Consider the following 24,596-nt stretch of genomic DNA (forward strand, 5'->3'; position numbering starts at 1 on the left):
GTATTGCAGAACTACTGTAATCAGAAAATATGCAAATGTCCAACATGCTATTTTGCATCCTATATGACCCATCTCCACACATGAAACTATTTTTCTTCCGATGGTGCCCATCCAAAATGGTATCTAAAGGTACACTTTCCACGGCTATTTGATTCCTAAACTATTTTGCAGAGTTGGGAAATCAAAAAAGATGAATTTATCTTTTTATGGTTACTTTGATGAAAAGTCTTTCAGGCCTCTCGGGGAATGGGAATATTGCTTTGGCTTTCCTGCGACTGCTCTTCAAGAACCACATCAATTTTTTATGAGAGACTCAGTCACGGCCCATGCAGGTAAGCACTTGGGGTGGGGCGGTGGAAGTGACAAATGAAAGAATAGGAAAAATACAACAAGTAAATAAAACCACTTACCTTGGTTTGCTTCATCGCTGACTCGGCGATGCGGTGAGCGCAAGGTAAGTGGTTTTATTTATATTATTTTCCCTATTCCATCGTTTGTCATTTCTAACACCCGCCTCACTGCGCTTAGCTGCACGGGCCGCCACTGGAGAGACTGAAGACTTCTGATTGATTGCTCAAACATTGAATCTCGCACGGTGTTTTCCACCGAACCCTTATAGAACATTTGCAGCTTACATACCCTGCTAATGAGGCAAAAATGCTCCAGTCACGTGTAAGGAAATCATTTAATGAAACATAAAGAAAGGGACAAGATGTCTTTTAAAAAGTTCATTTATTATACATAATTGTACAATTTATTTGTAATAAAAAGACATATCATAGTGCTACACCATATGAAAAGTGATCTAGAAAAAAACCTCCTGTGCTACCAGATACTTGAAATCTACTGTGAGCCTTTTTATGCACCCGCTGGGCCTTCCTTAAAGGAGAGAAATAGTATTAGTTTTCTTTTAAAAGTTGTGTGGTCACATACACACACCTAAAACTGCATACGCTTTCATTAATTTTTGTAAAGTCATAAATAATATTAATACTAACTAGTAACTAATACCATCATGCAGTGAAAGAGATTGGAACAAGAGAGTCGGTGGTGGGACTATATCACCACATTTGAGTCCTGTATCTCAATCACCTGAAAATTTGTATAATTCTAAGTTTTAAATATCATGATAATGTGAAAGGTTTTGCTTAGAACTGATCATTTTTTAAATGGCATGCTGTGGTAAACAATGAATGTTTAAGAGGCAGATGCAGCCAAATATTTTTCCTTGGTGTGCAGTACAAAGCCAGGTTTAGAAAAAAAGAGAGCTTCTTCTAGTTTGAAACTATTCAAGCTAATAACAAGGGGCTGGCTTTGGACTATGTATAATGTTTTTAGTAGGTGTGCTTTCGCACAGTCTTACCGAACAGGAGGAACAGTATCTCGGTCTGGTATGGACCATCTTTGAGGTATTTCTCAATTGTATGTGTGAAGCTCAAAGACCACATCGCTAGCAAAGTGCCCTTGAGTGAGTTTATGGTCAAGGCGCCCTTGAGTTAGTGTATGAAACTACAGCACTGCTTGGTTCCACTAAGACACAAGTTAGAATGAGAGGCTGCCTTTATGTTGAGCAGTTCTTTTTCAGGGTTCTTAACACACCATGAAGTACAAGACACACTGCAGTTGACCGTCAGTATTCACATTGCTGTTCCACTAAAGGTATACTGCAGGATATTGATTAATTGTAAATCTAAGAAAGTGCTTATCCACATGAGAAGGTAACAGACTTACTAATGTGATGCATGGTGTTTTAGGGCGCAAAACATGGCTTGGCACAATCTACTGAAAGTTCACGAGTGGTTCATGAGGAGCCTAATATATAGTTTGGCACACTGACAAAACACCAACGCAACCTGTCTGATGTGATGATGGATCCATAAGTGTTAATGCAAGCATTCATACTAGACAAGGTATATGTCTGTTGTTGCAGCTCACTAACTCAACATTTCTTCAGAAGCTTAAAAAGCCTATACCTAAACAAATCAATGCATACACAACCACATATATAGATATACATATATAAAAATCTAAAAGAAGGTACCATACGTTAAAAAAAACTGATCACTATGGATAAAAGTTACCTACATAAATATATAGCAAACTAAAGTTCCTTGTACTGAACTCAAAATGTATCAAAGAATACTGGGATGTGTATTTCCATGCACCTATGTAAATGTGTGAGCTACGTTTGGAAGACCAGTTGCATATGAGGGAGCTTGTTTAGTGTCACTATTCAAGGCCATTCTTACACAAAATTGTCAACCCAGCACCAATAATATTAACATATTAAATGTGTTGGTATACTGAATTGTAGTCTAAATAAAGTTTATATTGTGCTTTCACGGTCTGAGTGACAGAGATAACAATGATCTACCGGGCTAAACACTGTCCCTAGTTTCTGCGCTTTAAATAATTCAAACAACTACTACAGCTTCGCCTATATAGCTCCCAATGAATATAGCATATATGTCAAGCTGATCCCATATTCCATAGTCTGAAAAAGGCACATGTTTAACTTTGGCCACTCATTTTTGTTGCAGCAATATTCAATGTTCCAATGAAAAAAAGGTTTTTTTGATGATTATGTACATCTTCCACCTTCATCCCATTCCTCTCCTGCCTTTGAATACCCTGGCACAGCATACATTACTTTTATTTTGGAACCCTGTCAATATACAGTCCAGCTCAGGTTCCCAATCCATGAGCAGCAATCTTCAGTAAGGTATGATGTTTCAGTCTTGTACGCATTTTGGGTGACGAGCGGCTTTCAAGTCAGTCTTTGTATTCTCGCGCGTCGGGTCAGAATACCATACTTTTCCTGGTTTCATTGCAGCCTTTGAAGAAATACATCTTTGCCATTTCCGCTAGATAGGAAGTGGGTGACGATGAGGGCCATGTGTTAGTGGTGCTTGGAGGACGCGGAGTTATGGACCCAGTCGATGATAATGAGAGACATGCTCCCGATCATGAAGATCACGCCAACAATGAGGAACACCAGAGCCTACAGGAGAGAACAAGTACAGTCAGGGAACACTTGAAAACAGAGACTGAGCCCAGATGTATTAATATTACTGACAAACAAAGGATTCAAAGCCAAAATTGTAGAAACAATTGGTTCCATGTTCTAGAGTGAATTTCTATTGCATTACAACACTCTTCAATCTGTGCATGTAAAAATTAATTAATTGCCAAACTGAGAATGCAGAAACAAAGTTTGTGTGTATTTGTGTGAGTCCATGTTATGTTATGTTTAGGACTCATATGGTATTTATCCTTATTTATTGTGTCTTTTGAGAATAAATGGAGTTGAAAATGGTACATATCAACATTTATTTTACTGATAAATATGCACTCACACATTTCTAACTGCCCCGTTTTAGCAAATTAAATAGCCAGATATAGTGAAACACCACACCCACTGATAAAAATCAGTATTATAATACAAATATGCAATATTATGCTTGTATTTTGGGAAATGTCAACCTCTTTTTCAACTTTCCATGCTATCTGTTCAGCTTTTGTCCTGGAAATCACAAAGACAGCATGGAGAGCCACGCACATAAAGCACAATTTTCCGCAATTTTCTACTTTTTTAAAAATAAATACAGACAGGAAACGCATTGGTTTCTGTCTGTATTTATCTCTAATAATCAGTCAAAACGGGAAACTCTGAGCCTTAGTTCTGCTATATTTATTTGTGGAGTGCTCCTACACAGATATTTCTTGGCATTGTAGAAGGACACAACCTTAAACGTAACAGTGGCCAGGAATAAATGCAGGAAGATAATTATTATAAAGCCAGGTTTCAGTTGGCATCTAAAATATATTAGATCTGTCTCTGCCCACAAACTCAAGAAGAAAGAGTGACAAGTTTGGCCACTGTTGTAGAAAAACATTGTCTCCAAACGTTAACTGCTCTGGTCTTAGTGTTGGCAAGTAATGATGTGTTTGTCAATCTGAGGGAGCGGGATGATTGATAGAAGAAAATGTGTTGGCCAGAAATGAGGGTCAATTGAGGTGGATGGCTTTAAGGACAATCAATAGGGCCTTAAAGGCTACTTGAGATTGAAAGGATGGTCAGTGTAGAGATCGCAGTAGTAGAAAAATATATAATCATTTCGTAGTTTTTGCCACAGCATTCTGAGCAAGCTGCAGTCGATATAATATTTTGTTTGGAGATCTAACGTAGATTGAAGTAGCTTAGTCAATAAGTAATTGAATGATTGCATTCACTACTTGTATGCAAAAAAGGATCAATGAAGATTGACTACTTTGCTTCCATCAAAGCATTTCAAATCACAGTTAATTTTGTAAAGATCTGAATACTCATCTATTTAACTATTGTTGTCATGTTCTCTGCCTGCATAAGTAACCTACTCAATCTTAACACTCTTATTATTGAATGGGCACGTACTCAATGTATGTGCATTCCTTATTTGCAAATTAGCTCAGACTTTATGTATTGCTATCACTAACTTTGTTATCACTTCAGTCTGGACTAAGCACAGGTGAAAGAGAATCCCACATGCATATGGACTGCCCCATTAGTGGTCTGTTCTTCCCCAATGCAATAGTGGGATGTATTTATTTATATACTATTTTTACAGGGCTTGAAATGGATCATCAGGAAGATATGGAGATACTAGGAATGGGCCATTAGGTCTTGCAGCATGGATTTTAACCTCAAATGTACATAAACAGCAGACAATGAAAGGTATGCTGCTAATCCATATCTAGAATTTTGGCAAAATCTTGACTCCTGCACATTAATCAGGGGTGGGAGGGGCAAGGAGTAGCACTAGGCTGGGTGAGTAGCTTCTCAAAAAGAACAGGTACATTGATGAATCAAGCATCAAGGGACGCCCTTCCTGCTCTTACCGCCTCTGCTGCTTTTGGATTGCCTCCTCTGTCCCTGACCCGCTGCTGCTGCCGCTGACCTCAGGATCGCGGGCCGCTTCTGCCAAGAGACTACATCTCCCACCTGGCAGTGCGGTACCCGCGAGAGGTGTGGCGTGATCCTTTGTGACCCAGCTGACTTAAGGGGATGAAATTGCCAGAGGGCTCCCGGGGCGCGGGACGCGGGACGCGCGCAGGCCAAGGACGGGCCCGTCCTTGCCCGTCAGTGGCCGGTTGAGGCTGGGCTGGGCCCACTCTCTGAGTCCCCTTCCAGGACACCACTGAAGAAGAACTGACAGTAAGGAACACTTGCTCTTCCCGCTTACTCGATTGACTATATCGTGACTGTGCACATTCTGCAATTAATATAGCGTGTATGTAGTTTACCCCATCTCCCTAATCAAGATTCCTTAACTAATCAGCAAAATACTGGGAGTTCGTGTAGGGAGTGACAGCTGAGGGCTATTGGAAACATATATTTAATCTGTATTCAATAGATCCTGTTGATTGATTTCACCTTTCATAAGGATTATGGCGAAAAGGAAGATGCCTGGCCCTAAGACGGGGGGATTGGTACAAGCATCGGGTGACTCGCAGCAAACATTATTAAGCTACCTTACAGGGGCTATGGGAGCTTTAGACAAGCAAATATCATCTGTGGTTGAATCACTGGAAGCAGGTTCTGTCCTGGCCCTAGATCATCTTAAAGGACCCGAAACTTCGAGGGGCACCTCAAAATTAAAATTCACCCCAAATGGTTGTGTTTTGCATATCCCAGATGAGATTGTATCGAGTGATTCAGATTCTCCGATACAGCCACCTCAGAAGAAACAGAAGAACCCGGTACCGGGTGTGGAAAAAATGGGTGATCAGGGCAAGGGAGAGGGTACCAAAAAACCTCAAAAACCTCAGAAGTCTACCACGTTGCTAGCCACAAAACAGGGCCAGCAAGGAAAGAAGAGAGCGTGAACCAGAAAAGGCTCTTATAAAGGGAAGGAATATACTAATAGAAAGAGTAAAAGTAACTCAATTGAAATAAGAAACCTAATGACCCTGGTGGAAAGATTAGATCTCTATTTAAGAGTCAGATTAGATCAATTGGGTGAGAGACTAGATCGAATTGAGCAAGGCATCCTAAGAAACCCTGACCATGCTAATTCTAGAGATCAGGTAATGCCTGACCTGGGCGCTATGAATATAGATAAAAATATACCAATCAGGCACTCACACACTACAGATATTGATCAAAGGATAACAAATGCACAGAAGTATCCTAATTTGCTAAATAGTACATCCCGGATAGCAAAAGATCTGCACTCACAGAAGAATACTTTAAATTCTTTACCTACTGTGGAGTCAAATAATGAGTATAGGGCCAACACAAAGACAGGTTCCACCAATAGAGCCAACCCTTCCCTTCAACGAGTACAGGTTAATCCAATCTCTGGATCTATCCCTTAAAGAGAACAGCTGGATAAGTTTAAAATAGACCAGCACCTACACTTGCCACCGAGGCAACTCCATTTGTAGTCATCTTAACAAACATCCCAAAATTACCCCCATTGCAAAAAGAAAACTGGGACTCACTGAAGAACAAATCACTTTATTGGCTGGGTGAGAGGACGGGATTAACGTACCAACTGTTTAATGTGATTAAGATGGCTAGAAGGGTACAATGGGTAGGGTCTCACGGTAAGACCTGCCATGGTGACTGTATAGTCCTCACATTTAAAACCCCAATACTAGTGAAGAACATACTATGGGCAGAAAGCAGGAACTCATTAGCTTTAAGTGAAATCAACGTCATGCCACTGGGATTTTTCTACCTTACTTGTATTAGGCCAGATGGCACTAATAACATCGACACAAATATAAATCCTACTATCTATGGTCTCCACTTTGGAAATCACCATAACGTTCAATTAACCAACAGGTTTCGTGCCCTATCGGGCCTAGAGGACACAGATTGACTTAATAAAACGAAAATTGATCCACAATTAAAAATAATGCGACAGGGCGCACATGACCTTCCAGTTATGACGCCATTTTCCTATATTTTGGAACCACTCGCTGTTATAGAGAGTCCTAAATCTCAGGTTAATCATCCTTACCACCCGGTAAATGATATTGCCCCCACGTCATCCACGAATGTCCTACAGGAACAGTTGGGTATGGGTGATGCGGTACAACTGCTTAATACCGCACACCCTAGGAGCATTGAGAATTCGGGGCCGTATGAGAGGGGACACTGGGAAGGTTCAGTGTTCGATGTCGTATTTTGGAACCTGGCGGGCCTCCGTACCAAAATCGACAACGATATATGGCTTAAATTCACCATTACATTTTTGGTGCTTTGTTTGCAGGAGACCTGGACCACCTCTCGAATGCACCTGGATGGATATAAATCTTACTTCTCTTCTGCTATCCCTACTACAGCTGGGAAGGCTAAACCACGTTTATATCTAACCTCCTAAACCACGTTTATATCTAACCTCCTAGATTTCAAAGACATAGATCCCCTTAAATTAGAGCCGAATTATCAAATAATTTTCCTGGGAACTAGTAAACAAGAGTATTATCTCCTGGTCAATTTCTGTAACAATATTTATAACGTAGAGTTGGTCCCCGTATTAAAAGAGATTAGGTCCACCTTGTTGGACTTTAAATATAAGACGCTAAAAACATATCCATAATTTGGGGTGGTGATTTTAACGTATCCCCGTGTGGCGACACTAACGGTCTAGCCTGTGGCCTGGCTGATGAGGATTGGAACAATGTACTCATTTCCCCCACACTATAATTGGAAACTGTCTAAATGAAACTCTCTTACTATTAGAAATTACAACAGCTAATGATTTGGGGCCAGATGTAGGAGCCCAAATACCGGTCGGTAACGGCCGATTTCGGCCGTTACCGACCGGTATTTAGGATTTGGCATGTAGGGGGCATCTCAGTTACAGAATCGGTAAATTTACCGATTTTGTAAATATACAGAATCGGTAAAATACCGATTCGGTAAATTTACCGATTCTGTAAATGAGATGTAGGTGGCACTTCACAGAGTGCCACAGGCCCTTAAGAGTCGGTATTTTCACCCAATCCTATTGGGTGGTAAAATACCGAATACATGTGTGCATGCACACCTGTGCAGTGTGACACACAGACATGCCCTTAGGGCGTGTATGTTTGCCACATGTTACACGTGCCTGTATTTGGGGTGCTAGAGAGTGTCAAACTGTTTTAATGCCCATCTACAAGTTCTAAGGTTCTTTAAGTTTCTCACTTGAAAGCATCAGGTCATAGAATTTGAGGGAGTGTGGATTTTACAACTTTGCTTATGTCAACCCTATCAACAACTTCCGTACAAAATGCACTGAACTTATAAAACCATTATATGGTATATAAATGTCATAACTTTTGTTTAAAATTAAATTGACACTTTATATCCAGGTGTATCTTCTTTTATGTACAATGTTTCTTCAGATGAAGACCAGTATTTGAATATTCCTCTTTACTAATCTATTTTAGCATTAAATCTAACTTGTTCTTGAGGGCTGTTTATGATTAAAGAGTCTATATAAGAGAAACATGATCAATGGTGTTGAAAGGTGTCACCAGGTCACGATGCATCTAGGGGCAGGAGCATTATTGGCATTAATTCCGAGAACATTATTCTTACCATGATTGTGGCAACCTCACTGCTCTACTCTGGTTGGAATGCATTACTGGTATGCATGGAGTAGAGTGTGCCAATGATGTGGTTCTTGAACAAGGATAGCAACTGCTTGTTGGAGGATTGTTTCTTGGAATTACAGATGGTTCATGGGTTGCTAATTTAATCTTGAATCAAGTACCAGGTAGAATTGGCTTTTGTTTAGTAGTAAATTTAAGTGCTTTGTGCTGAGTGATGCATTGAAGATTTTGAACATCATTATCCAAGGCTCAAGGATGGCAGTTTTAATTAGTAAGTCAGGCAGGATATCTTTGTTGTTGGGGTAGTTTTAGAGAGGAAATTAAGGTGGTGGCGTTTTGTGGAATATGGTTCTGGAAGGAGTCCAAAGTGAAATAAAGTGGGCTGTGATGTGTGGCCTGTTAGTGCACGCAGTGGTAGAATTTATGTACATGCCAGACTGAGCAGATTTTTTTAATGAATTATTGGTTATTGTCATTGGATTTAGCATCAAATGTGAAGAGCAAGGAGTAGTGGCTCGTGCATTGTGACACTACTCTGACTCATTCTCACCTTCCCCAATCTCTGAGAAAAGGACTCCTTTGGGGAGGGTATGCCCTTTTTATCTTCATTTATAATATAGATTCTTTACACCTACTTGTTTGCCACTTTAACCTCTTGTAAACAATATTGCATATGTAGGTAAGTCAGTTAGTATTTTGCAACTAGTGCTGGCGAGGGCAGCTCAAAGGTTCTGCAAATTTATCAGTGAATTGAAAGATAAGGCTTGTGCCAAGTAGATTGAGCATTGCCATTTAGATAGTCCTAGTCCAATGTTTGAGAGTGAATGTAACCTCAAAGCGTTGACCCTGAAAATGTGACACAAGTATTCTTACAGTTTTAGATGTGAATGGACCGATTGCCTAGGAAGGTTTGCTGAATTAAAGGGGTTGCTTAGATGAGGGCGTTGCAAAGAAATGTCCATCCATGGGGCAGATGTTCACATACACAGCGAGTATGCTGTATATGAAAATCTGACTGCACACTTAATAGGCAACCCCGTTACCATCTTGAATGCTGTCTATAGCGCCCTCCCCTCCACCCAAAAACGATACTAAGGGACAGTCATTGGTAAATTTGATTTACACCCGTTTTTAAGCCACCATTTGGGGCTAGTGTGCCATGATCTGATGTTTCTGTACTGTCATACTTACTGAGAAGGCTCTATTCCTCAGTGATTATAGAATATAAACGAAATGATTTCCTTTGGGTTTAATTATCAGAGCTATGAATACAAATTCCACCAAACATCACACTATCTGTTACCAATCAAAGCCACACAAATACCTACCTTTCCGAATGTATCACACACATCAAAGAAGTATTGTCGTATGCACAAGTAATAATGTTTATTATTCGGCTTCAGACGGGGACACAACACACGTATTTGGCGCAAGTTCCATCAAGTTTGGCAAAACGAGATAACCGCTATAAGTTTTATATAAAGAAAACCAAGATTAGAATCATAAAAGTCTGCGTGAGGCCCGGATGGTAAAGATTGTTTATTCCCAATTAAAATATGGAGGATTGTGAAAACAAGGATTAAATCGATCACAAGTTCCGACCACTAAAAGCCAATCAGATACACCACAATCATTGATGTCAAAAACGGAAAGAGAGGAACCTACTAAGGACTCTTTTGTAGAGTACATTGATTTAAAGAGCCAGTATCCTCACTATGCGTAATTTGAAAAGAGGTGTATTGACCGTCTTCTAGTGATGCAAAATTAATTTGAGAGTCACTATAAAGGTCTTGATAAAGATAGTGTAAACATAAAGATCCCACCTAAACGCGTTGACACCCCATCACATAATCCGTGGAGTGGCTGGAACTACAGATGATCAATAAGCCCAGCCAATTCGATCCTGAACATGGATTTGTAGCTTTTAATGACAAAGTTTGTTGTCTATTGTGTGTTCTCTCAATAAATGGATCATATTATGTGATTCTAGTCTTATTGTCATTGTTATTGATTGTATTCTGTGACTAGAATTCACTGGATCCCATCAACATCTGTAAGATCGCATTTAGTTGGGATTGGGACATTTTTATATATTGATTATTTTTTTATGAATATGATGTTTTTCATTTTTATTAAATAGATTATTTCTTAACAAAAAAGTTTTTTCTGTGCATCCTGAAGCTTGGGCCTATGCCATTACTTCTTTGATGTGTGTGATACATAAGGAATGGTATGTATTTGTGTGGATTTGATTGATAACAGATAGTGTGATGTTTGGTGGAATTTGTATTCATAGCTCTGATAATTAAACCCAAAGTAAATCATTTTGTTTACATTTCTATTCCTCAGTGCCCTAAATCCCCAGTTTGCATTACAGCTGCAATATGTGTATTTGAGGATTCTTCTATTATAATAACAGAAGAAAGACCAAGGCTTCTGCACATTGTATCAAACCCCTGCAAGACGTACAACTCCCAGGTATTAATCACAATCAATCAATTGGGTCTAATAACCTTTATAAGCCTAGTCAAAATATGTGTGGCAGCTACCGGGCCCTCAGTGACCAGTGGTACTGCCAACTGGGAACACAGTAGGAGACCCATTCAGCACACACACTGAAAGAAGGCAGAGGTTGAAAAATAATGCTTAGCACAGCAGTATAACAGAAGTTGGGGATCTTGTTTTACGGCGTATTTAATAAAATGGAACTTCACCATCTGTATCACCATCTGCTACCACAATCTCGTCTATGATGACAACTTTTATAGTAAATGACCCTAAATATTTAGAGCGTGACACTGAATTCCATATGTCAGCATTTCTAGTATTACCTTTAAATTATCTTTTTGATAAGCTCATGGCTCATAAGTTTAAAGTGCCTTACAACTGTGAATATATATGGCTCATGCTGTGAAATGAAATTCTGCGTGTGGCAGTGTTCCTGTGCACCCCAGGAAGGAAAGAAACAAGATGTCTATAATGCAGGGATCATTGTTCAGTTACCAGAATGTTTTGTTTAGTGAGGCCCATTTGTGGCATGCTATGTTACCCTTCTGTTATTGTTCCATAGCTTGCAGGGTGGGGAATTCCACAACTTTGGTCCCCAAGTTGCCAAGATGCGTCCTTGCGTAGGACTTCTTGAATTTTGGCATAAAGAGTATAATATTTTAGACACTTTAGAAACTTAGTGAGTCGTTTACACCCTGGCAGGATCTCCACCGTCCCGCACAGTGATGAAAGTCAGGCTTTAGCAAGGGTTTCTAGAGACCCCTGCTGCGTTGAGGGGATATTTGCCTCAAAAGTGCCCCTATCGGCAGCTCTGTGCATAGCAACTTTATATCTTGTGATCTAACAGGAAACACTTAGCTTTGATCCATCAAGTTTGATAAATCCATACAATATAGGAAATCATAATCACATCAGTTATTTATAATGATGATGATGCCACATTACTGCAGCTTTGTATGATAGCAAGTACTGGCATTAGATAAATTCTAAGCAGAATGAGGCAAGGTGAGGAGAAATCAGAGTTCATTAAATGATAGCTGATCATATACTTGAGATATTTGTCAGATGCTAGGGCTGAAACAACGGTGTTGCCCAGGAAGAATATTGTGTGCTGCACTCCCCCGTGAATGGCGATTGTTCATATTGCGTTAGACATGTAAGATATTTCTTACCCTTCGATCTTTCTGTCTAGGTGTGACCTGAATTGTGGCGTAGGATAGGGAAATGTGAAGATTTGCAGTTAGAAAGCTTGAAATCGGAACCTTTGCAAACAGGGTTAGGTGTTCCAGACACAAAGCTAGATAAGTGAAAGGCTTTATTGTACCGAAGCCACTGTAAACAGGTTGAACAAGGTGGAAAGGTGGAGTCATGATCCTGTATGTGGCAACATGTCAATCAAGGCTGGATTTTGTGGTGCCATTTAAATCAAGGCTGTTTTTAGTCGACCCATTGAAATAGTGACTGCGCTTAGTGGAAGAATTGCATATCAGTCAGGGCTGGGGATAGTGGATAGAAGGGTTGAATGTGAAATATGGAGCCATATTATTTGCAAGGCCATGCAAAGCCACGCAGGGTGGCTTTGTAAATATGGGCCAGCTCACTGTGCCACCAGTGCGTCAAAGAAAGTGACTCTCCGGTGGCGCAAAGGTCTTGTGAATATGCCCCCAGACTTAGTAAAAAAACACACATGCATTGCAATTAGATGAAGAGTTACAAAGGTTCTGAATTCAGTGCCTTGTTTAGTTAAAGTAGCTGTTAAAAATGGGGTTTCTAGTTGGCTAGGTCATGCCCCTAAGTCAGGTAGCTCAGTAAGGACTACTTTTATTTTATTTTTTTAATTTCTCTTTATTTCTTTTTTATCAATGTTTCACCCTTTTTCAAAGTTACAGAATATGATGCATGAAATAAAGAGTTATACAATTGAAAAGTAATATAAAATAGTCTAATGCAGGAGTCTCCAACTGATTGATGGCGAGCTACTGGTAACTCGCAGCGACCCTGTGAGTAGCTCGCGCCGCTTGATGCTCAATTTAGTAGCCCTTTAGTGTTGTTTGGGCTCTTTAGGCTGTTTTGAGGCTCCATTGCAAACCCTCACCCAAACCAGTTGCTCAGATTGACTTTGAGCTTAGATGGGGCAGGGCAGGCCGAAGAGGATGACGTTCCTCTCCTTTGTACGTGCAGATGAGAGTCTGATGACCATCTATGTGCCTCCCCTGCCTTTCCCTCACTAGCACCGCACTGCATTATGTGTCACGAGTGCGAAGGGTGCTAGTGCGGAGCTGCAGCAGGCATGGCAGGGCAGAGCAGCTGATTTGCCGGTCGCGCAAGCAGTAAGAACTGCCAGGACCCGCGCCATCTGCCGTTTTCAGCTGCACAGCCTGCCACCAAATATTTTCATCGATACCAGAGCAGCAGGTAAGCCATGTGCGCACACCTGGCCTAGGGGCTTGAAATACGACACTAAAGACCAGGCCTGCTAAAGACCCTGCATACCGTTGAGAGAGCGCAAACTGACCTAAATGTATGAGTGCATCACACTTACCCGTAGTAAGCACAAATCATGAGGAGAAATGCCATGAGTGCTAGTAGTATCTGCAATTATATTCTGAATGTATAGCTAATGTAGAGATTTAAGTAGAAGTGGAACTAATACAGAAATGTGTGACACTATATGATTTTATTAGATGTGATTATTCCTGAATCCATGTCGTGTAGCTGCTAAAATGTAAGATGGCATGTGGTTAAACGCAGAATGTGGTAGGCCTCAGGGCCAGAGCTAGAAGGGAAGGGGAAGGTGTTTCTTTTCACGACATAGATGAACTAATGTTTTGGTCATTGCATTAATGGGCCATGATTTATAGATGTGTTTACGGAATAATAGAATAAGAGTATTAATATGCTTTAATTAATGAAGAAGTTGAATGCTATAATCATTATGAGAAATGCTGTAGGCCTGAAATGTTTTAACATTGATTTACACGTACATGTCTGGGCCGAGAAATGTTGCGAACCTTTTTGGAAGTCTATGAGAGTTGGGTTCTTGGCTGCAGATGTCTGTCTGCAAGAGAAAAGGGAGGATCCGATTATAAATAATATGAATAGAGGTCTGTTCAGTAGACGGCCCAGACATGGAGGAGGGTTCCGGAATGTTTAAGGGGTATCAGCGGGCCGGAGAAGAGTCTGAGAAGCAAGGTCAACTCCAACGTATGAGGCCCAATACAAAGCAGCATGGAAAAAGCCAGAAGCTACACCACGTGAGGGGCGTCTCATGAGGGGCGTCTCAAATGTTGTTGACTGTTTTGTATTAGGGACAGCACCCCTGGGTGGAGTTAGAGCAGATGCCTGAGGACCCTTTAGAGAGCGGATGGGTAGGCAGAGAGGGGTCATGACTGGAGAACTATAGGTTTTCACCAAGAGACTTAGAGTGAGTGACTTCCCTTGGGGGTCATTCACTGCTGACACCTTTTGTTAGGTTGAGACTTGGTTAAGTAGGGATACCATCTAGAGCAGGGTAGGGACAGCCTAACCTGTGTGTTTTCCTCCAACTTAAATGAAGGAGAGATATGCGTCAATGCTGATAGCTTTATTATTCTTAGAACTTGTGTTGGTAATTTCCGTTGCTCGTCTGAGGGCTTTCAGAGAGCACATGTATGTAGTTGGACCTGTGTATCTCGTGAATCTCATTCTGAGATGCCTGTATTTGCAGCTTATCCTATCCTTACAATAAACTTTTGAAAGCTAGAAGTTGTTTGTGATCTTTTGGAGCGGGGTCCTTTATTGGGTGAACTAGCTTGGTAACAGAGGCACTTTCTTCCTTCAATGACAGGCAACAAAGGTTCAGTCGACCAGATCGGGGTTTAGATCAATAGTGATAAGGTATCGATCAAAATCTCGCCCTTCCAGTTGGTAGCTATAGAGGATGGTTGCCTTCTTGAGGACGGTGACCTAGGCCAGGTTAGCTTACCCCAAGGCCCCTAGAGATCGATGATCGGAAGAACCGCCCGCCGAAGAACATCCGGATGACGTGAGACAGAAAAAGCAGCAGTATCGGTCGAGAGTGAGTATAAAGGGTCATGCGTGTTAGATTGCGGTGTTTTTGTATTGTATCTATGTTGTAATGTCTGGCGGAGTTGAATGTCTGTAGAGTGACTGTGGAACAGGTTGTGAGCGCGCGCAACCGGTGGAAATCTTAAGTTCAAGGAGAGCTTAAGTGGTTCGGGTGTATCGGACACCCAGAGTAATTGTCAAATAGTGTGAAGGGGGTCATGAGGTACCATTGATCACCCGAAAGACCGAGATAGGGGGAACGTAAGAGTGAGTGCGTGAGTAACGGACGCTGGTCGGAGGTTACTGTGTGTGTAAGCAACCTATCAGAGAGACGATAGACATTTCGTCAGTTGTGTTGACAATTACATATAGACTGTGGACGTACAGTCGAGGGAAGTGACCGCTTGGTCGGAAGTAGTCATTTTTCGGTGTATGAATGGGACGCATGCATGACCGGGAGACGAGTTGAGAAAGGAGGGGTGCTGCTGCGAAGCGGAGAAAAGTGACGTCAGGAAGTGTCGCGCAGTGATTGGCTGACCGGAGAAAGACCGTGCTGTGATAGGCCAGCTAGCAAAGACGTCAGAAAGTGGCGAGCTGGGATTGGCCGACCGGAGAAAGACCGCGCTGCGATAGGCCAAGTTAGCAAAGCCGCGTTAGGATTGGTGGATTGTCATCAGGAAGTAAACAGAGTAGCGAGGCTGGATATTGTGCGCATAATTATGAAGTGTTTTAAATGGCTGAGAGCGGCGTTTAAAAAAGAGAAGCGGGGATCGTATGAGGGGGAAGAAGCCCCGCCGGAGGGTACGCCGGCTCGTTACATGGCAGTGAATGTTGGGCTGCATACGATCCTTTGGATATCAGAGTGGAGTAAGATTACGGAAGGAAATGAGGAACTGACGTTCCCGAAGTACGGGACGTCCAGATTAGAGGTGTTACATCGATTAAAATCAGTCATGACCTCAATGAGACCCTTGCCTAGACCGACCCAGTTTGAAGCCCTTGATGCATGGATTAGGGCAGCGCATGAAAAAAATATGAACAGACGACAAGAAAGGGTGAAACGATCGGTAAGGGCAGTGCAGGATGCCAGGTGGGATGCGGATGCTAAAAGATGGAGAGTGCATAACATGGAAGTAAATAAACTGTACCCAGTGTTAGAGGTGCCCGGTAATAAAAGCCCCCTAGAAGAAGATGATGAGAGCGAAACAGAGGACAGCCTGATAAACAGATTACTGACAGACAGGCCACCCCCGTATAATAGAGCAGGGGGAGAGGTCGAGCATAGTGAAAGAGAAAAGGGGGGCAATGCAGGGGAGCATGGACCGCTTCCCAGTACAGAGTGGGATCCTGAGGCAAAGAAAGAGCTGTCCCAGCCTAGTCAGGTGCAACAGGTAGTCGGGAGGTTTGTGGTACAAAGAGCGCCGGAAACGGAGTGCGCCACATCCTACGAATTACCAGCTGCACTGCAGGTACCTGTTACCATAGGTCCTATAGTATCGATATATGACCAAGAGAGAGCAAGAGGGGAAGAACGGGTACGGAAGGACAGAGAAAGAGCAGGGACGGCAAGGAGGAACGATACGATCAATTCCCCAAGTCAGATGCCGATACCCAGAGAGTGGAGCACCCCGATGCACACAGCAGGGGATCCAGGAGGGGATCCCGGGGGCCCTAGATGGCCAGTGGATCTGAGGGGATCTGGACGAAAATCCTTTCAAGAGCTAAATGAGTACATGAAGAAGTGGGATGAGGCAGTGGAGGCTCATAAGAGCATCATAGCTGCAGAAGCTGAAAGGGAAAGTCAGGACAGCCGAGCTCGGACTCACTGCGGGGCTGGGGAGAGCAGCCCGGAGTGGGACTGGAGAGAGAGAGATAGTAGGGGAGTCACCCATTGGGCCCGGAGTGGGGATAGAACAGACCTGGAAAACGGGGGCCCCGGGAGTGGAGGGGTGGCGTGCCCAATTCTCAGTGAAGGGGAGAGGAGAGCGCAAGAGTACAGAAACAGCTTTAAGTGTCCACACTGTGTGCCCGGCACCAGAGAACAGAATGGGAGTTGTGAGAGGTCGCACCATAGTCCCTGTGATGACGGAAATGAGCGCAGCCCAGGGAATATGGGGAACCAGGAAGGATCGTATCGGATACTGAGCGATACTAGGCAAAGGGAGAGTAGCGACCAGAGGGAAAATAACAGAGAGGAGTATGGTGAAAGGAAAGAAGCAGGAGAGAGTGGGCAGAGCAAGAGTGGGGGTAACAGGCCCGTGTTCCATCACCTTCCAAGATCGGATGGCCGAGCATGGGACCTGGAGAGATGGGAGCAAGGGAGAGCACTCATTAACTCTCCCGAGCCCAAACGTAGAGCTCGGAGTTGGGATGGTAGGGAGACCAGTGAGCCCCCTTCGAAAGACATATTGCGAGCTGAGATAAAAGCTAAGAGACTCGATGTCGCCAGCTTAAGGTCAGACCTGGATGACATGGTAGATGGTACCCTGCCTTTAGAAAGAATGGAAATGTATGAGCAAGATGAAATACTGTATATGGCAAAGGACATCACTCGAAAAGCGAGAGCAATCCATGAGAAGTTAGTCGAACTAGCAGGCAAATATGTGGTGGACCTGTCAAGAACCAAAGCATTACAGGGTAACCACAGGCTACATTATACAGATCGAGACCTAGATGAGAGGAGAACGATCGGGCTGAAAACGCACATAAGGGAACTGATCACTGGAATAAGGACATGGAGGGCACTAGATAAGTGGGAAGAGAGGTGGTCCAAGAAAGGGACCGTCAGGAGAAGCACGCTTGGTACGACACCAGGAAGGCTGCAGGGAATAGAAGCATACCCTTTGCGTGAAGTCGCAAATGGGAATTATGTACATGTCCCTTGGAGTAGGGGAGATTTAGCTGCTTTTACCACCTCCTTCCCCAAATTGCGGGAAAGCCCAGTGGAGTGGTACAAGCAAGTTGAGAGATTTGTAAAAATCTCAAAGGTCCTATGGATAGATCTGAACACGCTGTTTGACATTGTAGTACCAGGAGATCTGTGGACAGCATGCAAGGTTAGCGCTGAGTGGCCCACAACGGAGCCGGAGAGAGATGCTAAGACTAATGGGCCGTCCGAGATTGTGATGGCAAAATTCGAGAGAGTGATGACTTGGCTGAAAGAGAAAGTGCCAATGCAAGACATAGATTGGGTCAAAATAGACCGAACCAGACAGGAACCCAAAGAGACAGTCCACGAATATTATGAGAGATTGCTGAAGGCGTTTAAACAGTATAGCGGCTTGGATGTAATGGATCCAAAAGACATAGGGCAATTTGTGTCCAAGTTCGTCCTGGGACTGAGACCGGATATTAGTTTAATGATTCAGCAACACTTGATTTGTTGGCAAAATAGACCCCTAGACGAAATACTGAGATATGCCAGGTACTGCTGTGATGAGATAGACTCCAAGGCTAAGAAACTAAAAGAAAAATTGATGGTGGTACAGATGCAGGCAGCAGGGAAGGGGGGACAGCAGCAACAGCAGCAAGGAACAGGTACAGGAGGAAAGAAGCAGTACAGTCAGAACAAGGGCAATGAGGAGAGTTCCACCTTTAGACCCAGAATAGACATAGCTGCCTTGAAGAAAACGACTAGGTGCCACCAGTGTAACGAGGTGGGGCATTGGAAACGCGAGTGTCCCTACAACGTAGAGATAGGAGAACAAGAGGAAGAGGAGGAAGAGGTCCAGAGAGCGCCTACGAGAGGGGTGACGCCATACCAGGGAAAGGTGCTAAAAGGGGGGGGGGCTCCTCCCCGAGCCCAGTTCCCGCAACCTCCCCGAGTAGGGAATATGGGTAAGACCTATAGACAGATGCCCCTGTTTGTAGAAGGAGAAGAGTGCTATTATGTGGACCCATTAACCGGACAGAGAGTGGAAAGAGAAGACTGCACCCTCGGGGCAGCCTTGGAGGTGGACCAGAGGGGACCCTATGTCGAAGCAGAAGTAGCAGGGTGCCCCACGACATTTCTGGTGGACACAGGAGCCACTAGGTCCACGATCAGATCAGCTGCAGTTCCAGACCTGCCCATGTCTGGAGAGACCATACAAGTGGTGGGGGTCGCAAACAGGAGAATAACCAGCCAATTGACAGAACCGGTACAGGTGAAAATAGGGAAGTACAGCGATGAGCACCAGTTTGTGGTTTGCGATTCAAGTCCTGTGTGTCTGCTAGGCAGAGACCTGTTGTGTAAATTGAATTGTACAATATACTGTACTCCTCAGGGAGTGGAGGTATTGACCAATGATGATGACGCAGACTTCAAAGTTGCAAACTCAAGAATATGCGTGGAGCTGTACCCTACTTTGACAGTAGATGAGCTCCCCTGGGACTTGAGAGAGACAGTGGCACCAGAAGTATGGGACTTCACTGGGGAAGAGATTGGATTGGTCAAAGGGGTGGACCCAGTGAAAATTGTAGTGAAACCGCATGCTGAGTTCCCAAGAACACCCCAATATAAATTGACTCCAGAAACGATTGCAGGCATAAAACCCGTGATCGAGTCCATGATTAAACAGGGAATACTGAAAGAAATCGTGGGTAGTCCATGCAACTCCCCGATTATGGGTCTGCAGAAACCAAATGGGAAATTTCGGATAGTGCAGGACCTTCGAAAGATTAATAACATAGTCGTTTCGTGTTGTCCAGTGGTACCGAATCCATCAGTGATACTGTTTCAGATTCCATTCCAAGCTGAGTGGTTCACTGTGATTGATCTTTGTCAGGCTTTCTTTTCGATCCCCCTGGACGAAGAAAGCCATTTTCTTTTCGCATTTAAGCTGGAAGGTCGCGTCCTAACATGGTGTCGTATTCCTCAGGGGTATACAGAGAGCCCATCGATCTTTAACCAGCTTTTGAAGAAAAATCTTGAAAGTCTAGTGCTGCCCCAGAAGTCAGTTCTGGTCCAGTACATAGACGACCTCCTCGTGGCGTCAGAAACAGAAGAAGCTTGCAGGGAGGACTCCATTGCTTTGTTAAATCACCTAGCTGCCAATGGGCACAAGGTGTCCCCGGGAAAGTTGCAGTACTGCCTGACAGAAGTGCAGTACTTGGGACACAGAATAGAGAAAGGCAAGCGAAAGGTGTCACCAGACAGGATAGAGGCGATCATGAAAATGAATGCGCCTAAGACACAGAGAGAGGTCAGGATGTTCCTAGGGATGGTGGGTTATTGCCGACAGTGGATCGCGAACTTTTCACTGAAAGCAAAGCCCTTGCAAAAACTGACGCATAAGGAGGTGAGCGATCCGGTACCATGGGACAAAGACTGTTTGATGGCATTCCTACAGCTGCGAGAGGACCTGTGTCGTGCTCCGGCATTGGGAATGCCTGATTACAATAAACCATTTTTGCTTTACTGTTGTGAGAGAGAAGGTTGCGCGTTGTCTGTGTTAGTCCAAATCCATGGGAATGCCCGTAGACCAGTTGCTTATTTCTCGGCTACTTTAGACCCAGTAGCCGCAGCGTTGCCCGGATGTCTCAAATCCGTTGCTGCAACGGGTGTCAGCATTGAGAGATGTGAAAATATCGTCATGGGGCACCCGTTAGAGGTGTGCGTGCCCCATTCTGTTGAACTGTTGATGACCAGGACCAAAACACAGCATCTGACCAACAGCAGGCTCACGCGCTATGAGCAAGTTATTCTTGCTGCAGAGAATGTGACCCTCAAGAGATGCTCTGTTTTGAACCCTGCCACCTTGATGCCACTCCCAAATGATATCGAGGATGATGATGAATGTACAGACCATGACTGCCTCGATGTGACTGAACTATGCACCAAACCCAGACCCGACATCGTAGATGAGCCACTGACCGACCCAGATGAAATTTTCTTTGTCGATGGCTCATGTGTAAGAGACGAAGTTGGGCAGTTGAGAGCAGCTTACGCTGTTTGTACAATTACTGGAGTTGTAGAAGCTGGGTGCCTGGAAGGAGTACACTCCGCTCAGGTAGCCGAGATTATTGCCTTGACACGTGCTTGCTTGGCAAGCAATCAAATTCGAGTCACCATATACACCGACAGCCAATATGGTTATGGGGTGGTTCATGATTACGGGCAGTTATGGTCTCAAAGAGGGTTCATGACCTCTTCAGGCTCTCCCATTCGCAATGGAGAGTTTGTGCGCCTGTTGTTAGAGGCGTTGCAATGTCCAGCAGGTATCGCAGTTGTAAAGTGCACCGCACATACCAGAAATGAGGACTTCGTTTCGAAAGGCAATAGATATGCCGACGAAGTCGCGCGGTATTGCGCAGAACAAGGGTACTCTTTCACAGAGGTGGAAGTGGGTGGAATAAATGTAAGGACTGAATTAGCCATGATATTGGAAACTGTTGATACTTGGGATGAACTGGCAAACATGCAAGAAAATGCTCCTGATTTTGAAAAAGAAACATGGGAAAAGGCAGGATGTGTAGTGGGTGAGTCCCATTTTTGGGTCTCAGCAGATGGCAGAGCAGTGTTGCCCAATGAGATGGTGAGCCCAATGGCCAGACACATACATGGTCCCGTACACCTAGGGAGAGACGCTATGCTGAGAGTGTTTAGACAGACTTGGTACAATCCTAAGTTTAGAATAGCAGCAGAAGCAGTGTGCCAGCGTTGTGTGACCTGTCAGCAGCTGAACGTAGGGAAAAGAACACCAGTTGCACTGAGTCACATAGGAAGGTCTGGAGGTCCATTCAATCGAATGCAGATAGATTTCATTGAAATGCCGAGGTGCAACCGCCTCCGCTATGTCCTGGTGGTTGTTTGTGTATTCTCCAGATGGGTTGAGGCATACCCTACACGTAGGTGCGACACCCTCACAGTGGCTAAGTTACTGCTTAGGGAACTCATTCCGCGCTTCGGGGTGCCGGCCTCTTTGGAATCAGATAGGGGAACGCATTTCAACAGCGAGCTTGTGAAGATGATTTGTGTGGCTCTGAACATAGATCAGAAATTGCATTGCAGTTACCGACCAGAAGCCTCAGGAATTGTGGAGCAGATCAATGGCACGATCAAAGCCCGAATTGCAAAAGTGTGCTCCTCAACGACCCTGAGTTGGCCTGACGCCCTGCCATTGGTCCTCATGAGCCTTCGTAGTACCCCAGACAGAAGAACGGGGTTGTCACCACATGAGGTGTTAATGGGGAGAGCAATGAGGCTGCCATCTGTCCCAACTACTGCACTGTTAAATATCACAGATGATATGATCCTGGACTATTGTAAGGGGATGTCTGACGCCATTCATTCTGTGTCCCTTCAGGTGCAGGCTGCCGAGGTTCCATCGTGCCAGGGCCCGTGCCATGACCTGTATCCTGGGGACTGGGTCCTGGTGAAAAAACATGTGAGAAGAAGCTGCTTGGATGTTCGTTGGCGTGGGCCCTTCCAGATCATCCTGATCGCGAATACGGCTGTGAAGGTGGGAGGCCTGCCCAATTGGATCCACGCGTCACATACGCGAAGGGTTCCAGCACCTCGGGAAGAAACAGCTCCTCTCTCGGATAGACGTCCAGCAGAAGACCGAGAAGCCATAGAGGGGGCTAGCCAAGCTGTAGAGGTGCCAGCGGAAGCAGGGAACGAGTCTGACCAAGCTGAGGACGGTCAGTACAACAGCGAAACAGACGACGCTACAGAAGGAGAAAGTAGCTGGGAGTACGAGTCAGACACTGACAGGTCTGACAGAGAGCGAGAGCAGACAAGAAGGAGAAGGAGTAGAAGGGCACGTGGAGAAGCTAATTGGCCGCAAAGAAGGAGCTCTAGCCTGAGGTCAACTCCAGAGGTAACCCTTCCTCCGATATCAGAAGATTCAGACCCGGAAGAAGGTGCTCAGGGCGCTGAAGCACCGGACCGAAGAAGGTCAAGAAGAGTGCGTGTGCCTAGCAGAAGATACTCCACACCTGAGTGGACATATCTGGCGACAAATGTCTTTGAAACAGGAGACAGGGAGGATTCGAGCGGTGGTGGTGTCCAGTTCTGAGCCCATCGTCACCGTGGAAATACGACTGTTGGTACCCGGAGTCGAACAAGAAGGGTCACTAACATTCATGCTCCCCAGACCTCCCCGCCTCAGCAAGTTAAAACACATGTTTCTTTCAGAATTGCAATTCCCCGACTTTGGTACAACGATAACAGCCCATGAAGAGCACAATCTTCGTTTGGAAATACTGAACTTTGCTATCGAAGCTGCAGGCACAAACCTGATAGTAGATGCTTAAAGGACTTTGTAAATAAAGCGAGCAGAAAAAAGAAGATTACCTAGCGCCCAGGAAGCAGAGAATATTAGGGAACTTCCCTTGAGTTGATGGAGAAGGGCTAGGGTTGTCTTTATTGAACTGTTAAAGGACTTTTTGCGAAAAAGGTTGTCAGCTTCCAGTTGTGTGATTCTAAAAGACAAAAGGAGTAAAAAGAGACTGTAAAGGAACGAGAAGAAAGGAACTTTGTGCCAAGATAAGAGAGAGCCATATTGTCTGACGAAATGGAAGCCGGCACCCAGAACCGCAGAGCTAAATGTATAATAGGTACACTAATAGTAGGAGTGATAATATTAATAGCTTTAGTGGTAACAATTTCTTATGTAAAGGGACATGAGGAAGAGGCGAAGGTAACTGATGTGAAATCTGTAGAAACGCTTACACCCACTGTTGCTGGTGAGAAAAGGGAAAACACTCAAGAGAAAGCGTTATTAGCTGCAGAAGCCCGCAGATTACACGTAGATGAGTCCCAAGGAGACTTTAGGTCAAATGCTTATGCTAAACTCTTATATGAATACGTGGATGCCATGGAGGTTAAGGACTGTTACGTCTGCATGCAGTTGCCGGCGTCTGTAGATGAAGGCATTAGATATCATCACCTCCCGCTGACATATGGCATTACATGTAGCTTACTGCTTAGTATATTTTATGAGAGAGATAGTTTTGAATACTATTTCTCCAATTATGATTCAGTGTTGCCAGAAGTCCCAAATTATAAGCAGATGAACAAATGGGACTACTGGAAGAGTGAAGACAGATTGGCTAAGTTCTTCATTCCTTGGATTACCTTAGATACTTCACATGCCCGTAGAAATAACCTGACATGCAAAGTGTCAGAAGTCGAGAAGAAGTTCATAGGGCAGGTGGATGATCGTTACAGGAGACAAAAGATTTTGAAAAAATCAGGACAATGGAAAACAGATTGGACCGAGGAAGAGAAGGCACACAAGAGAAAGGGTAGTAGTGGTCCAATAGCTTTAGATAAGACGCAGAGAGGAAAGCTATGTCTTCACCGAGCCAAAACGTATTATGAAAATATATACGTGGGAGAAGTCGACTGTGAACATGCTTTCAATATAGAGTACTATACTAAAGATTTCCTGAAGGGAATGCAAGTGATTCCAAATGTGTATTTTGTATGTGGAAGAAATGCCTACGTGAGACTACCTGACAACTGG

At 43.9% G+C, this 24,596-nt stretch overlaps 1 protein-coding gene across 2 annotated transcripts in view; it reads right to left on the bottom strand.

The window, feature by feature from the left end:
• Positions 1-715: 715 nt before the first annotated feature.
• Positions 716-24,596, bottom strand: part of SLC38A4 (solute carrier family 38 member 4) — a 222,491-nt gene continuing 198,610 nt past the window's right edge. For both annotated transcript variants that reach the window (XM_078675373.1, XM_078675364.1), the window contains exon 16: positions 716-3,001. In XM_078675373.1, the coding sequence (XP_078531499.1) occupies positions 2,900-3,001 (102 nt within the window). In that variant the 3' untranslated portion in view covers positions 716-2,899. The remainder of the gene's footprint in view (positions 3,002-24,596) is intronic.

The sequence above is a fragment of the Lissotriton helveticus genome, chromosome 1_1, assembly GCF_964261635.1.
Source record: "Lissotriton helveticus chromosome 1_1, aLisHel1.1, whole genome shotgun sequence".
In the NCBI taxonomy this organism is placed as follows: Eukaryota; Metazoa; Chordata; class Amphibia; order Caudata; family Salamandridae; genus Lissotriton; species Lissotriton helveticus.